We start from the raw sequence: 15,733 nt of genomic DNA, 5'->3' as shown, positions 1-15,733 counted from the left end.
GTTGAAATGTTGAGATTCTGTCCCAGCATAAGTGACAATGTGGGTCTCAGCAATACTGGTCAGCCTCATTGATGGATTGGTTTCTACTGTGACAGTTCTTACCCGAGAAAAACCTCTCTTCTGGGCAGTGTCATGTCCATTTTTCCTGCTGTGCCATGCTTCTTGTTTGCCTTTGTTTCTGGACTCTTTGATGCCTAGACCGTGATGTTTCAAAAAACTTCAATTGGTTATTTCTGTGGTGATTTATTTTTCTACGTATGAACTTCTATAGCCCCACAGTTATTTCATTTATATTCACAAGAAGATTCTTGCAAATTCTAAGGCTGCCTTCCCTCTCTATTCCTGTACAGAGGATAAAGAACTCAGGTTCCCTGCTCTCACTCTGTTCTAGCAAGGAGAATTGTACAGAACTGGGGGCATGTAATTGTCCAGAACACATCTCCCTGAATGAGGCCATCACTCCTTGAAATTTATAGGGAAACTGAAAGCAAGTGTCACTCTCATTCATAGTTGAGGGGAAACTCTTATTTTCTTAAAAACTGCTCCCTGTATTTCTCCTCCTTTGGAAGGTGCTCCCTGTGGTAGGAAAGGGGAGTATGTTCCTCTGCACTGGGAGAGTTTTTCCTGTCCACATGAGGTATTTGCAGGACACAGCTTGGGGTTATTTTGGAGCCCTAAGGAGCCAGTTTATCCAGCATAAAAAACAAAGTCCTGGCTTTTGTTTAGATCTGCTCTTGTTTAAGTGAGGATTTTGTGTGGCTTTATTGTTTTAGGGTTTAGGCTTTTTAAACTCCCAGGTGCCATTAGTCTACACATGAAGTGTTTTGTATTTTAAGTTCTGTTACAGTGCATTAATTAATGTACTAACTCCTAAATTTTGCTCAAATACTCCAACTTTGAGTAGATACTGTGTAGAGTACTGTGGCTTATGAAACCTTTCTAGTGATTAAAGGTAACCTTTTAACTTGGTTATGTCTTTGTACTTTGGAAAAAAAACACTTGAATCTCTACCAGTCAAATCTTGCCTTCTTAATGTTTTCAGCATGTACCCTGGAAAAAATCCACCTAATATTTCACACACATTTGAGCTGGAAAACAGATGCTTGTTAAATTCTTTGGCTATGTAAGGGAGCTGTACATGGTTATATAATCTACTTTTTGTCTAAAAATATAGCTTTTTAATCTTAAATGGTTGTATGCTCCATGCATTAGGATATATTGTTCCAATTTTGGTGATGAATTTGTCTGTGGGTTTATAATTTTCAGGAACACTGAAGTAAGCTGATGGTTCAATTAGGGAATTGTTAAAAAGTTTTGAGTCTAATATAGAAATGTAAGATATGCCTTCCCATGAAATACTTCAGTGTGTCTGGTTCCAATTGAAGAAGTGCTTTGAAATGCCTGCTTGGAGATATTACATGAGTATGCAATTCTTGTCCGCTTTTGAAGGGAAGTGTTGTCTGCAGATATCAGAGTTCTTCCTGTTACTTATTTCATATTCAAATGCAGTAGGTACAAGTGCAACCAAATAAATGGGATTTTTTTTTTAGCAAGTGTCCTACATACCTTGTGATTAAAAGTTGGGTTTAAATAAAGTCCTTGCTATCAATGCCAATAGTAGAATTGTGTATGGTTGAATTTTATGGAAGAAATAATATAGTTATTTTTAAATGTTAGTTGCTATAAACATATCACTGGTAGTGTTGTGCTTTTTCCTGCTGTGTAGTTCAGCTTTTCATCTCTTTAAAGTGAATCAAACCTGAGTATCAGTCTTTACACAAAAAATACCCTGCATTGTGCCAGGCTCTGTGGCCTTGGGAAAGTGGCAAAATAATGAGAAACAAATAATATATTGTCATCTAAAGGTGATTTATTGAACACTTGTGCTTCTTGGTTAAAACATTTCATTGAAACTCAATTACTTTGTGTTCTTTTTCTCTCCAGGACAAAAGACAGTTTTGGCGAATGCTCAGGAGGAGCTGGACAGGATCACTCGCAAGCCTGACCCCATGGTAACAACAAACTCTCCTCCAACAGAGAACGAGGCTTGATGGGCAGAACAATGCAGATGTAAATGACCAAATAACTATGTATAGTGATCTGATAAGACCAGGAATTTTCTGCTATGGCAGATGCTATCAGTTTTCTCGGGGCAGGGGAAATGAGCTTACTACATCATTGCCTTGTCCCAGTAAAAAGTGCACATTCAGGAAGTTTGCATATAAAATCCCTCTGTATAAGATAACCATTTAGAGTTTATATAGGGCAATTCTTTTGGTTTGGAGGTAAAGCAGGTGCAGCTGCATTTCCTGTTGTGAAGAACACAGAGAAGCAAAATGGAGAATTCTCTTAAAAGTACTACTGACTGCACACGAGGCAAGGAAGAGAACTGAAACCCTCTTTCAGAGTTTCTGGAATTGGCTACTTGTATGTTTGCAATGCATTTTATATTCTTGGTGGTGGTGGAACAGCATTAACTGGGGGAAAGAAGCCAAGGTGGGGAATGGAGCCCTGAAAGGGGAAACGGATTTGGGACAGCGAGAAACCAGAATGTTGGATTGACTGGAGAGGAGCAATGTTGTCAAATCCTGTGTTTCACAGGGGGTAAATAGTCACTGTTTTTAAAAGACTACTTTACATTGGAGAATTCCAGGCCAAACACTAAGAACCATGGGAATTTATTCTTGTTATAAATCTTGTTTTAGTTTTTAAAGAAGTCTTAAGAGTGTGGATGCCCTTTCTGGTGTAGCTGACAAAGGGAGAAACTAAACTTGTTTAGCTCCAAGTGCCTGGCACAGTATGTGATGTGTCTTTAGAAGGTGCTTGAACTTATTGTGCACTGTAGTACAAACAGTCACTGTTTGGTTTTATTTGAAAAACAGTAGTTTGGCAATTTGTATTTAATTTTAACTCCTGTTTTCTGATAGCTTCTGCCTTTTTTATGCCAAGAGGCTGGCCTATGAAGAATGGTGGGTGACGGATCATTTTCCCATAATGAAATGTGCTACAGAACACTCTCAGTATTTTTCTTTCTTACTTTTTTGTAACTAAATATTAGCTACCAAGCTAAAATGGATTCCTGCCTTACACCTATGGAGGTTTTTAAAAAAAACTTTCAAGGCCCTAGTTCCAACCACATCTGCTGCAGGTGCAGCCAACTCCAATTCTGAAGGTAACCTAAAAAGTATGAATGTGTACACGATGGACATCCTGAAGTTGTTTTGTGTTTTCTTTCATGTAGCATTTCATTTGAAAAGATTGGTTGTGGTTGTCCCCGTTGCTCTAAGGGAGCCCTGTCCATGGTCACATAAACCCTCATTCTGTACCAACAAACACAGCTGCAGTGGTTACTGAAATGGCACTTTGATTTTATACACAGTATGCTTGTTTTACATGGACACACTACCAGAAATTAAAAATACCAAGCATATTGTGTGCTCTTAACGCTGAAGGGAAAAACCACAATTTGAATTATACAGAGTTTACTTTTTATTAATATGAACTTGTTGTACTAAATCTGATGTCAGGATATAACTTCCCTAATATATATTGTTACTTTAAGATACAGAATTAGACTGACCACTAACACAGTGCTGGGTGTTAACCTCAACTCCTATGTTACAGCAAGAAGCTGTTCGTGTGAGTCTGTCTAGACATCTAGAAAGCTAAGAGTATTTACTTGCCTCTTTGACAAACATTATCATGAGTATGTTACTTGTGCCAGTTTTTTTGTTGAAAATACTCTATTTTTTGTTTGGTTTTTGTTTTTTTTTTTTTTTACTTTTTTAAGAAATGGTATGACCTGAAGTTATACAGTTGTCTAGATAACAGTTAGACTAAGACTGTGGCTGGCTGATGGTGACGTGGATGCACTTTCTGGTGTAATGGGTGCCAGTTGCAAGTTACCACACCAGAGGTAATTACACACTGTCCTTCTGACACTGAGAAGTGAGATTGGAGACTAAACCATCAAAAATTGGACAGGAAAACTAGTGTGTGATTGTAATGGCATGGTTTGAAAACCTCAGTCTGAAGCTGCCTTTTTTTGTCATCTAACCTGATAAGCACTTTTCTAGCAATATGGCTAAAACTTACAATGGGAAGTATTTTCCATATGTATAAAAATGTTGAGTATACTAAAACTGATCAAAACTGTTACTGTGTCATAACTTACCAGCTTTGAAGAAAGACAAAACAGGGACAGATTTCCAGTTTCTAATTGCAAGTGAATGCTCCTAGTTTACTGAAGAGAGGTGTAAGTAATGTAGCATCCTGTGGGTGCCAAAGTCTGCTGGCTTTGGTGAGCTGCACAGTTGTTATTCTGGTGTCTTCAAGCATTGGAACCAAAGGCCAAATGCAAACAGCCTTTACATTTTCAAGTGAAACTTCATTTTATTTGCAGATACACTTGTATGGTAGACTGTTTAAACTATTATATGCCTATATTTATATGCATTATAGTGACTGCATCTACTGTTCATGTTTAAACTAAGAAAACAAAAAATGAAAGCATTCAACTTGAAGCAAATAGAAAACTTTAAAGATTGGCCCTCCATAAAAATGCTGTGGTTATGCTGCTTGATTTTAAGTTTGCACTTTTTTTATTGGCATTAAAAAAAAAACAAACTGTTTAAACTGAACAGAATTTCGTATTTTATTTAATTTAACTACGTTGAAAGTGACTGCTCTGTACATCGTGAACTTAACAATATACATGCTGTAAATGAAAGTTCACTGTCCTGTATACTAAGTTTATTGGTTTTTCTTCCAACTTACAATTAGGACTGCAAATGTATGAAACAAAACTTAGTCCACTTGTATGGCTTTAACCAGGTGCAGTATGCAGTCATGTGGAACCTTGCTTTCTAGTGCTGGCAAAATGAGGACGTCTTTAATTACTGGCTTCAATAAACATGAATCCAGACTGCTTTCTGCTGTGCTTTTGTCTGGGAGATGCCCTCCTGGCACTGTTTGTGTGGGAGCAGGGTGTGGGTGAGCTCTGTGAGCAGGAGGAGCAGGTTGGCTGTGAGCTGTGTCCCTGGGTTAGTGACAGCTGCCAGTGCAGTCCTCTGGAGCTGGGAGCTGTGTCCTGTGCCAGTGGAGCAGAGCTGTGCTTGGGACAGCTCACGGCACAACTGCTTTAGTCCAAAGTAATGTTTTTCATTGGGCTGGGGAGACAACTGTGTGCTTCAGCAGCTTCAGATGTATTTTGTGGAATAGTGTTCCCAAGCACAGCACTGATCCTGAATTAGCAGAATGCAAATCCAGGCTATGGGAAGTTTAAGGAGTGAATTGCTGGAGTGTTGAAAATCCCTCTTCTCTGCCAATAGTCAAGTGTTCTCACTTGGCTGGGTGTAAGAAGAACTTCCCAGTAAGCACAGAAGAAGTGGGCATTTAATTAGGAATCTGCTGCTTGTTTTCATCGTTTGTTTCATTTCATATCAACTGGATGCCTCTGTTCCCCTGCACAGATTGAAGCTCTAAGTAGGAATGTTTGTTGAGTCACCCTGCCTCTGAAATATAAATCAGCTAAGCTTTGGCTTTCTGGAATATAATTTCTCCAGAAGGGAATCCTTATGAGGCCATGAAACAATTATCATTTCAGAATTGCCATAATGTTTTCATTAGCTCATTAATGTGAATAATCAATTTTAACCCTTAAAGATGGGCTTTAGAAAATATGTTTTGAGTATATGAAGAGAATTCTATTCTATTAGTCTGGGAGAAAACCAAGTGAAGACTTCATCATCAGATGAGGTGAAGTTGAAAGTGACTTTGGAAAGATGGGTGACAGTGGATGGAAGTGGAAGAACTTATAACTCCTACATTTACTTTGCTGCTCTTCAACTATAATTCATTTTTTTTCAAAGCAAAATGTCCTTAAGTTAGGGGAAAAAAATTGGGATAATAAGGCTTTGGTGCAGAAGAGTCATTCTTAAGGCTGCTCTGAAGGCTGATTTAAGCTTTCTAAGCTGCTCTTAGGGGTCATTCACTGCCTGTGCTGTTCCAAATGGTGGCATTAACTCTCTGGCTTTTCAGGTGTGGCAGGGCTTTGTTAGAGAATGAACTGCTCGGGTAAGAGCCTCTGCTTGAACAGAAGAGTGAATTTCTGAATCATTGCAGTTCTAATACCTCCATAGGAGAAGCTGGGGGTTAAAAGGTTGTTACAGATGACCTGAAGGAGACTCTGCTTGTCTGGGTCTGTGTTTAGAGCTGAATGGACTGTTTGGTACCAAACCCAAACTTGTCTGTTATATGGTCTTTTTCATTTAAAAATAAATAATGTATTCATAGGGTAGATATAGTTTAATTCCCAAAGGCACTCTTTTGCTGGAATTCAGTTTCCCTTCAAGGAATTGGCATTAAAATTCCAGCCTGACATGCTGGAATGCCTTTGTAATAATGAATTTCTTCTTCACTGACCCACTCAGATTGTGTGGAGACAACAAGCACAAATAATCACAAAAGCCAACAGTCTGAGCTGCTGCTCTGGGACACCACTGGCTCCTGTGAGATTCCTGCACTCCCTGTAAGTGGTTTATCAGCAGCTCCATGGAATGGGCACTGCAGGCTGCAGGTGAGCACAGGCTGGAATTGAGTGGGATTTCTGCTCTCTGGAAGAGTGAAAGGAAGTGATGTCTGCTTCCACAGGTACCTCAGTGAAATTCAAATGTTTAGAAAAAAGCTCAAGGAATTTTTTCCAATTAATTTCTTGACAAGCGGTAATATAAATATACTGTTACAATGCTTCCAAATCAGGCATGTCTCCAAAAACCTGAAGGGTAGGGCACCTAATTCTGCTTTGGTTGTCTTAAAAGAATAAAAAGGCTTGCAGCATCAGCAGCACGGCCATGGTGCAGCATCAGCAGCACAGCAGCAGCAGTGCCCAGGAGCACAGGCAGTGTCACTGTGGCCAGCAGTGCCTGATGCCAGCGCTGTGACCTGGCAGTGGATCTGGAGCACTGTCACTCTCTGAAAGGGCTGTATAATCCCTGGTTGGTTCCAGGAGTCAGAGCCCCCAGCTGTGAGTTCCTGCAGGGCTTTATGGGAAGCACATTAGTAATTACATGCAGGAGGTCTGTGAGATTATGTCAGAACCAAGGGAAGCAATTAATTTTCTTTGTTGCCTTTGGTAGCAGACTTTGTGCAGCAGAACCAACACTATGAGTAGTAACACTTTATCTGAAGGAAAAGATTCCTCACTCCCCGTTCCCTGACACTTAATTATGTTTTGATGAATGTTTCTGGAGCTGAAATATTCCAAGCCTGGGAGGTGGCAGGCGTGGGATTGATGCCTGAAGGTGACAATGCTGGATATGTCTACAAAGGCAAAAGGCAAAGGCACTGTTTGTCAGCTTCCCTCAGTAATTCCTGTTAGGCAGATTATTTTTGTTTTGATATCCAAGTATCTTCCAAAGAGTGAGCTGATGATTTTTTCCCAAAGAAAAGCGATTCCATTAAGTTTTATGAATTTTAATATGGGTTACGCTGTTCTCCTTTTAATTTCAAGTTGACTAAATTGACACTGGTTTGACAGATTTGTTTCTTTCAGAACAAAAGCTGAAATAGCAGAGTCCTGCTCTGAAAGCCAAGAGTTTTATCTGTCCACAAGAAAGCTGAATTAGCTTGCACAAGCTGCCTTTGAAAAGTGTCTGAGTTTTCAGTACAAATGTTTTGTATGTAACATGCAGTGTAGCTTTATGACATATAAATGTGATCTTTAACTTAGGCTTGTGTGGTATTCCCATGCCTTCTGAACAGTGAGACAAGCAGAGAAGAGGGAAAACACAATTCTTGTCTGGCTTGCTGTGCCTGTGCTGTGCTAAAGCAGAATGCAATATGGAGATGGTTTACCCACAGTGAGGGTGTCAGGGCCAGGTGTGTGTGTGTGGGAGTGTCATGGGACAGTCAGGAGAGAATCAGAGATGAGGGCAGGGTGAGCAGTTGTGAGCTAGGGTGAGTGCAGGGCAGATTCAGTTTAGATGAAATGTACATTATATAGTATAATAAATAATTCTTCAGCCTTCTGATGATGGAGTCAGATGCATCATTCTCTCTCCCCTTTGTCAGAGTCACCTTTGATTTACAATAGGCTTGCCCAAAACAATCCATCAAAACATGCCAGAAATGGAGTTGCAACTACTGCAAGCATGTGTAGTGAAATATTCAAGTTGAGGAAAGGAAAATGCCATTGTAGATCTCTGGCACTCACCTGACCAGTCTGACAGCATTCCAAAAGCCAAGGACTTGCCTTTTAGAGAGGGAGTGGAATGGACTTCATTGACAGAACAGAGGGAGTGAGACCCCTGGGGGATGGATGGATGGATGGATGGATGGATGGATGGATGGATGGATGGATGGATGGATGGATGGATGGATGGATGGATGGATGGATGGAGAGGGCTGCTGAGATCAGATCCACTCTGTGTGTTGTCCATGGCCTCAGTGAGAGGGACTGCAGGACAGTGCTGTGCCCTGAGGGCACCAAATTAAAACCTCTCCTTTGCAGAGGAGGAAAATGATTACCCACAAAGGACTTGGTATACTGATTATACTCTGCAGATTATTAGAAAGTGAAGATGTTCCAAATTTTCTGATGTTCTGAAAGAGTTCAGTTACTGTGCCTACAGGCAGAGAGGGAGAAGTAGAAGAGAATTCCATTTCATTAAAGACCAGTCACTGACTGCACAGAGAATCTCTTGAAGGCAAAACGAAGGCAGAAGTCCTGGAGGGACAGCTCTGGGCACTCCAACCAAGCCCACAAGTGGCTCTTTCTCACTCAGTGATGGAGCCTGACCATCACAGCTGGGCTCAAGCTTTGGTAAGAGTTGGGAGCTCCTGTGGTGATAGGCTGGTTTGGAAACAAGCAATGGAACATCTGCCCTTGATCTGTGCAAGAGATGGGGACTACTAAATTAATACTGGCATTTGTTTATGCTGTGAACCTGAATTATTACTTCCAGGTTTGTTTTCCTGGGAAGAGCACATATGCCGCAGGACAACCCTGGATTGTCAGTAGGTGACTAATTAGCTGTGCTTAGCTGGCTGAATTGGGATGTTTTTACCAGGATCTTGCAATGCTGAGAAACTGGCAGGATCTGAAATACTTCAAACAGCAAAATCCTGTCAAAATCTCTCCCAAATCACCTTTCAGCTGAACAGAAGTACAACACAACTATTAAGAGAATGCTGTCATATTTCAAATATTTTTAGCATGGTTTCCACTGCTTTTGCATTTGTTCTCTGTCCTGTTCTATCCCCTCCTCAAAAATAACTTAAATCTTTTGGCCAGTCTCAGTGACAAGAAAGATCTCGCAGACAGCTGACTTAATCCCAGTTGCATGAAAATTAAGGGCTTGGTGGAGACGATAAATCCAAAGATTTCCTCTGCTTCAGGCAGGGATTGCCAAGGAAGTTTGGCTGGTTCCTAGGCGAGCCCAGCCAAACAAAGATCTGTGGTCTGCACACACAGAACCAGCGCAGCGCTGGCTTCCTTCTGCTCCAGCAGGAGTTGGAGGGCAGAAATAGGAGCCAAGCAGCTCCTGTGCAAGGGGACCCTGGGGAGGCCCTGGGGCAGTGGCCTCGCTGGGAGGGGTGAGGTGGGGAAGGTGGGAAGAGCAGACAAGCCTGCAAGGAATCAGGATTTATTCATTCCTCTGTGTACAGCTGTGGAGAGCTGGGGCCATATGCCTGCCCTGGAAGACCTGAAATTATTTTTCCTGTTGAAAAAAAAAGCCAAAAAGCCAAAACTTTCCCTTCCATGTAGAAGACCCATGTAACCAAAGAAATACTTAGTGAGGGAATGAGCCAGATGAGCTGAATACAGAGTTTATGGAGAAATTAGGGCTGTTGCAAAAGGGAGTATTCTTTGAACTGCTGTTATGGTTGCTGATGTTAGCAGTCAGCTGCAGGTTAGCTGAAAGTAAAACATTCAGAAGGGTAATTAAAGAATGAACTTCTCCACCATGTGCAGTTCCCCAGGAGAAGTGCAGGGACTGGCTGGGTTGTTGCATAACAACACACACAGGATTCAGACAGTTGAGGTCAGTTGTTTTCGCTGGCCCGTTCCGTCCGTGGAAAGAAAGAATGTAGTGAGTGTACTTCATCTTTTTTTTAAGCCTGCTAAGGGACCTTTAAAACTTTTCTTATAAAACATGGTTTATACCATTTTTTCATCCTCCCCTTCAGCTTCCCACCTCCTCAAAAAATAAACCCCAGCTCCTTCTCTCCAAGGTCTGCTGTACCCTGCCTGCTCCATCACTTGCTATGAAACTACTGATGTTGCAGAGGAAGCCATCCCCATGTCCATGCAGAGGAAACAAGAGTTTTCTGGACTTCTGCTCTAGGTCTGTGTGGTTTTATGGTGTTATTGGAAGACCACCAGACCACCACCTTTTTCTCAGTTCAGGGCTTTTTTTCCCCTCGGTTCCCTGGATAAATGTAGTGCCATGAATAAAATAAACACTGCTGTCAGTCTCTCTGCATATTTTTTCAGTGTGCTTCATTATACAGGATTCTTTCAAAAGAAATGTAACTCACAGTCTTGGCTGGTTCCCAGCACCATTAAAGGTCTGCTGGCACTTTTCTTAAGAATCTGGCATTTTGCTTCTCTTTTTTATAGAAATTCATTTCACCTTCTGCTCTGTAGAATGTCTGCTGCCCTTTAGCCCAGCTGTGGCTGCACAGTAACCCCTCTCTGGCACTTGCAGATTGCAGATGCCCTTAGAAGTGTTTGGAGGTGAAAGGAGCCAGTGATTTCCTCATTCACTACCAAACTGGCCCAGTAGATGAGACAGAATGAGATGTCAGTCCCTAATCCTGGAGTAAAAAAAAATAATAAAATGGTTCTGTGAATGGCTCATTGTTAAAAGCACATGAAGTCGTGTTCCTGTCTGCAAGGTAAGGGTCTCACGGATCCCTTTGGCAGCATTGCCTTTCTTGGTTTTGTTTCTGGGAGGGGGGAGGTTGGTTTGTTTGTTTGATTTTGAAAGGGAAACCCTGTTTCCTGATAGTGATGGTGAAGTTTCAGCAGTGACACTTTTACCTGTCCCCTTAATCCAGTACAGCTCCTTGGCAGGGTCCTGTGGGGACTTCAGCTGCCTCTGCTCCCAGCTGTGGGAGCTGGTGCCATCCCTGGCGCTGGGGACTGTCACCTGAAGCCTGGGGGCTCCAGGGCTGCTCTGTTTGTTTTCCAAGGCCTCAGGGCTGGAATCCAGGTGGAGGTGGTGAAAGTCTGCACTGACTGATGTTGTAGCTGAGGAGAGGAGTAGGACTCACCACATTTTGGCTACTGAAGCTGCAGTTTTTTAACCAGATGGAAAGCCCAGGAGTCCCTCCCTGTGCTGTGGTGTGTGCCCAGGAGAGCCTGGCCAAATGGGCACGGCGTTTTCAGCCAGTGGAACTTGCAAGAAACTTTTAGAGGCTGCCCTTCATCTCAGATTCTTTCTGTTGTCCTCTCTGCTTCTCTCTGAACTTTCCTCAGCTGGCAGGGCTGTGCTCTGACCCTTTCCTCAGCTCTAGGACAGGTTTTTGACTCCCAGCTGTGGAACCCAGGTCTCCTCACTGTTCCTGAGGTGCCTTTGCTCGTGGTGTCCTGCTGGGGGGCTGCAGTGCCAGCTGTGGTGACACGGGATTGCCACACTGCTCAGCAGCATTGCAGAGAACTGACCTCATGACTCCCCAACATCCCAGACAGTCTTTCTTCTGCTTAAAATCTGTCAGAACTCACAGCTTCTTCTTCCTCTATTAATTCCTACTTCTGACTCAGCAAAATTATTTGTCCACCTCCCATGCAGCTCATGGCTTCAGAACCAGTGTGCACACCACACTCCCACACTGGGAAAATGCACAATTCCCTGCACTGAGGCACTCAAGGCTACCAGATGTTTTCCTAAAGCAAGTCCTTTATTAGCTTTTGAGGGTGGGCCTTGGCTTTTTTCTTTTCCCCAACTGAAAAGCTGAGAAAAAGCTTCAGCACTTTTTACGTTGAGAATTTCAAGGGGGGAAAAAAGCCTCCTGTCTGATGCCAAAGTTAAACTCTAATCACTGCTCAGCTCTCCTGGAATTTGGCAGCATACCAGTGCTCCTTCCCCTTGGTAGATCACGTGGAAATATCGGAGCCTTTTCTTAAAGAACCTCTCAGCTCTTTTCAGGTACTTGCACAGATGTAACTTTCCTGTTAGGATTCTAATGCCTTTTACACTCTTGACAGCGTTAAAGCACCATTCCTAACAAGCACCATTCAGATCTACAAAATTTTATGTTTGAGCATTAAAATACTTTTAAGTGTGTTTAAACTACATACATGCACTTTAAAATCTGGTTTTAAAATTATATTCTACTGGAATAGAATCACAGTTTTAATCTTGGAAATAGCACTTAAATGTGCTTAATGAAAAGAACCCAAAATTGATTCACAAATTTATGAGAGGTTGTAGGAACAGCTGAGATTAAGGTTGAGAGATGAAGGTCTCTTTGTTCAGTTTGTTCACTGAGAATATTTAAGATTCTCTTTCAACTGCTTTTTGCACCTAACTCACCAGCTGGTTTTAATTTATGACCAGTGTCATGGAGATTCTTTCTGATGGGGAGTTTTTAATTCTGTCAAAGCTGACCCAACTGTTCTGTAACAATCAGATCATTTAATTACACTGTCTATGAAGAGTATACTTGGTTTTTCCCTCAGTGCTGCTTCTTCCTTGTTTTCACTCTTCAGTCCCATTTTAGCTGGATGTGAAGTGATTAAATCCCTGATGTGATTAGCTCGATACTATGGTGATGTCTTGAGTGCTGAGGAGTGACCCAGTTCCCCATTTTCCTGGTCCCCTGAGCAGGCACACAATGGAATGGCAGGCTGTGCTGGAAAGTCACAGAGCCAAAGTTATCTGAGAGCGATCTGATCCGCGGGGATGAATGCAGTGACCTTTTTCCTGGATCACTCCTTCTATTTACATATTAAACGCAGACTTTTTTTTTTCCTTCCCGTGCTGCAGAGCTGAAAAGGTGCCGTATCAGGCAAGAATGTGTGTAAAGGATTCCTTTGTTAAATGCTGGCAGCAGCCTCAGCCAGCCTTGCCAAGTCAGTCCAGCCCACCCACCCACCCATCCAGGAGCACGCCAGGGATCCGAGCACAGCCTGGGCTGGGTGTGGGCTCTCCTGGCAGGGCTGTGCCCTGGGAGCTGGGACTCCCAGGGGCTGGGACAGACACTCGGGAGCTGCCCTGGGAGCTGGGACACTCGGGAGCTGGGACACTCAGGGGCTGGGACAGACACTCGGGAGCTGGGACAGACACTCGGGAGCTGGGACAGACACTCAGGGGCTGGGACAGACACTCGGGAGCTGGGACAGACACTCAGGGGCTGGGACAGACACTCGGGAGCTGGGACAGACACTCGGGAGCTGCCCTGGGAGCTGGGACAGACACTCGGGAGCTGCCCTGGGAGCTGGGACAGACACTCGGGAGCTGGGACAGACACTCAGGGGCTGGGACAGACACTCGGGAGCTGGGACAGACACTCGGGAGCTGCCCTGGGACACTCACACTCCGGGACCAGCCCTCCTCTTGCCCCAGAACACCTTGCTGGAGCAGAGCTCTCTCGCTGTGCTCTCCCTGCCCCTGAAACTGGCTGCCCAAAACCAGACAGGTTTGGTGTGTCTGCACCTCCCAGCACCCCCAAACTGCTCTCATGATTTAAATACATTTACACTTTGTGTTCTCCACGCCAGGGGAGAAGGAAGTTATTAACAAGTTTGCAGAAGGGTGTGCTGGAGGAACTAAGCAAACAGCCAGAGTAAAGATCTCCTACCACCTCACCTTTTGCTAAACCACTCAACCATCTTCCCCCTTTGTCCTTCTTCAACACACCTTTAGATTCTCTTTCAACACACGGATGTGTTTTGATTAGAATTGCAAAAGACTGACCAAAATAATACTCACTGGATGTTTCAGAAATGTTTTCCTTCCTTTGCTCAGGACAGTTTTCCAGAACTGCAACAGCAGTCCTTCAAAATAAAGGTTAAATGTTTCTTCAGGTAAATATGCATAACTTGTGTTCTGAAACACCCATGGAGCCTTCAGTTGCAATCCAGAGATGCTCTAAATGACAACCACATATTGTGAGAGTTGTAATTTCTATAACTCCCTAGAGTTATACAAGAACTGAGATAAGAGACTGTAAACACCTATTAGTCCAGCCCTGTGCCACAGTGGGATTTTCCCCTTTCATGATTTCCTATTGTTAGGCCAGGTTCATGTGACCTAAGCAAGAGTTATCCTCGGGTTTCTCCATGCTTTACTCATGTTTTCTTATTTTTTTGTTTCCCTGATGCTCACCCTTCACCAAAGGGCAATGACTTTGTTTTACACATCTCCCAACTCTTCACCTTGCTTGAGAATACGGCCTTACCCTGCTGCTCAGGGTGTAGCAGAGAAGCTGTGGGAGGACTTTGCACAGTCAGCTGCAGCTCCACTTAACCAAACTGTGACTGTTAGTGGTGAACAAACCCCTGACTCTTCCCCTGGCTCTCTCTCCTTGCCCCTCCTTCTTTGGAGGTGTTTATCCAGAGGCCAAACGAAAGAAGAAAAATATCTTGAAATTAAAAATCACGTGTACACGGTAGAACCTATGAAAAGAGGGAACAAAGGAGTTTCAAGGGAACTGAAAGGGACACATGAGTAGTTACCTGTGTGTCCACCTGTGTGTAGACACGCAGGTAACTGAAAAGGAAATCCCCAGGTGGATAATTCACAGTATTCGTGGAAAACGGAAGAACTGCAGCAGTTAGACTCTTGGAGGCCAGAGGAAGATGCTAGAATTGTAATGTGTTAAAGTCCTGTAATGTGGAACAGGTGACAGTGTAAACTATCAGTGACAAGAAAAGGAGCACGGCTCTATCAGAGCCTGGCTGATATCCAAGGCAGATCACAGGATGCGACACGGAACAACTGAACCGCACCGTGGTACACAGCAGTAGGGCTGTGTTTAAAAAAATAACTCAGCTGCATTTCCCTCACCTGGACTTGCCGGGTTATGTTGCAATTTGTCCTTATTTGTCGTGACATAGCACAAGGAAAAGCACCCTCAAAACCTGATTCAGAGCCAGTCAAGGCTACCTTGGAAAACGTCACTGTTTCGAAAGACAACACTGGTGGAAGAACGGCGCGGAGGTTTCCGCTGCCGGAGCCGCTCGGGCGCAGTGTCAGAGCAGGGGCTCGGCCGTGAGCCCGGGGCAGGTCCCGGAGCCCGGAGCCTGCTCCGAGCCCGGCCCGCGGGGGCCGAGCTGGGGCCGTGAGCGCACCTCGGAGCCAGCAGCGGCCGCAGAAAGCCGAGCGGCCGCGGGCCGGGCGGGGCGGGCGCGGTGCCCGGGGCAGGTGCGCGGCCCTCCCCGCGGGGCGGGCGCGGCGCAGGCACCGCCCGGCTGCGCGCCCTCCGGGGCGGGCCCTGCCCGCCCTTTCCGCTCCGCGCAGGGGGAGGAGCGGCTGCGGCAGCGCCGCTCGGAGCTGGGCTGCTCTGCCGGGACCGGGACCAGGATCAGGACCGGTATCGGATCGGTACCAGGACCAGAACCGGGATCGGGACCAGCATTAGGATCAGAACCAGGACAGCGGAGCCGGGAGCACGCCCCCGAGTGGCGGGGCGGGCTGCGGCGCTCAGAGCTGCGCGCCCCCGGCCGGGGCACGGCTCCGCATCGGGACAGGGCAGCTCCGCTCCGCGCACCCTGCACGCCTCTCCG

At 44.4% G+C, this 15,733-nt stretch overlaps 1 protein-coding gene across 2 annotated transcripts in view; it reads left to right on the top strand.

Moving 5' to 3' along the window:
- The window catches only part of DYNC1LI2 (dynein cytoplasmic 1 light intermediate chain 2), a 29,405-nt gene extending 24,477 nt beyond the window's left edge, over positions 1 to 4,928 (top strand). For both annotated transcript variants that reach the window (XM_059481178.1, XM_059481177.1), the window contains exon 13: positions 1,945 to 4,928. In XM_059481178.1, the coding sequence (XP_059337161.1) occupies positions 1,945 to 2,051 (107 nt within the window). In that variant the 3' untranslated portion in view covers positions 2,052 to 4,928. The remainder of the gene's footprint in view (positions 1 to 1,944) is intronic.
- Positions 4,929 to 15,733: the final 10,805 nt, after the last annotated feature.

The sequence above is a fragment of the Ammospiza nelsoni genome, chromosome 13, assembly GCF_027579445.1.
Source record: "Ammospiza nelsoni isolate bAmmNel1 chromosome 13, bAmmNel1.pri, whole genome shotgun sequence".
NCBI classification, from domain to species: Eukaryota; Metazoa; Chordata; class Aves; order Passeriformes; family Passerellidae; genus Ammospiza; species Ammospiza nelsoni.
Note: the sequence above shows the minus strand (reverse complement) of the source record. Positions and strands in the feature narration are given on the sequence as shown.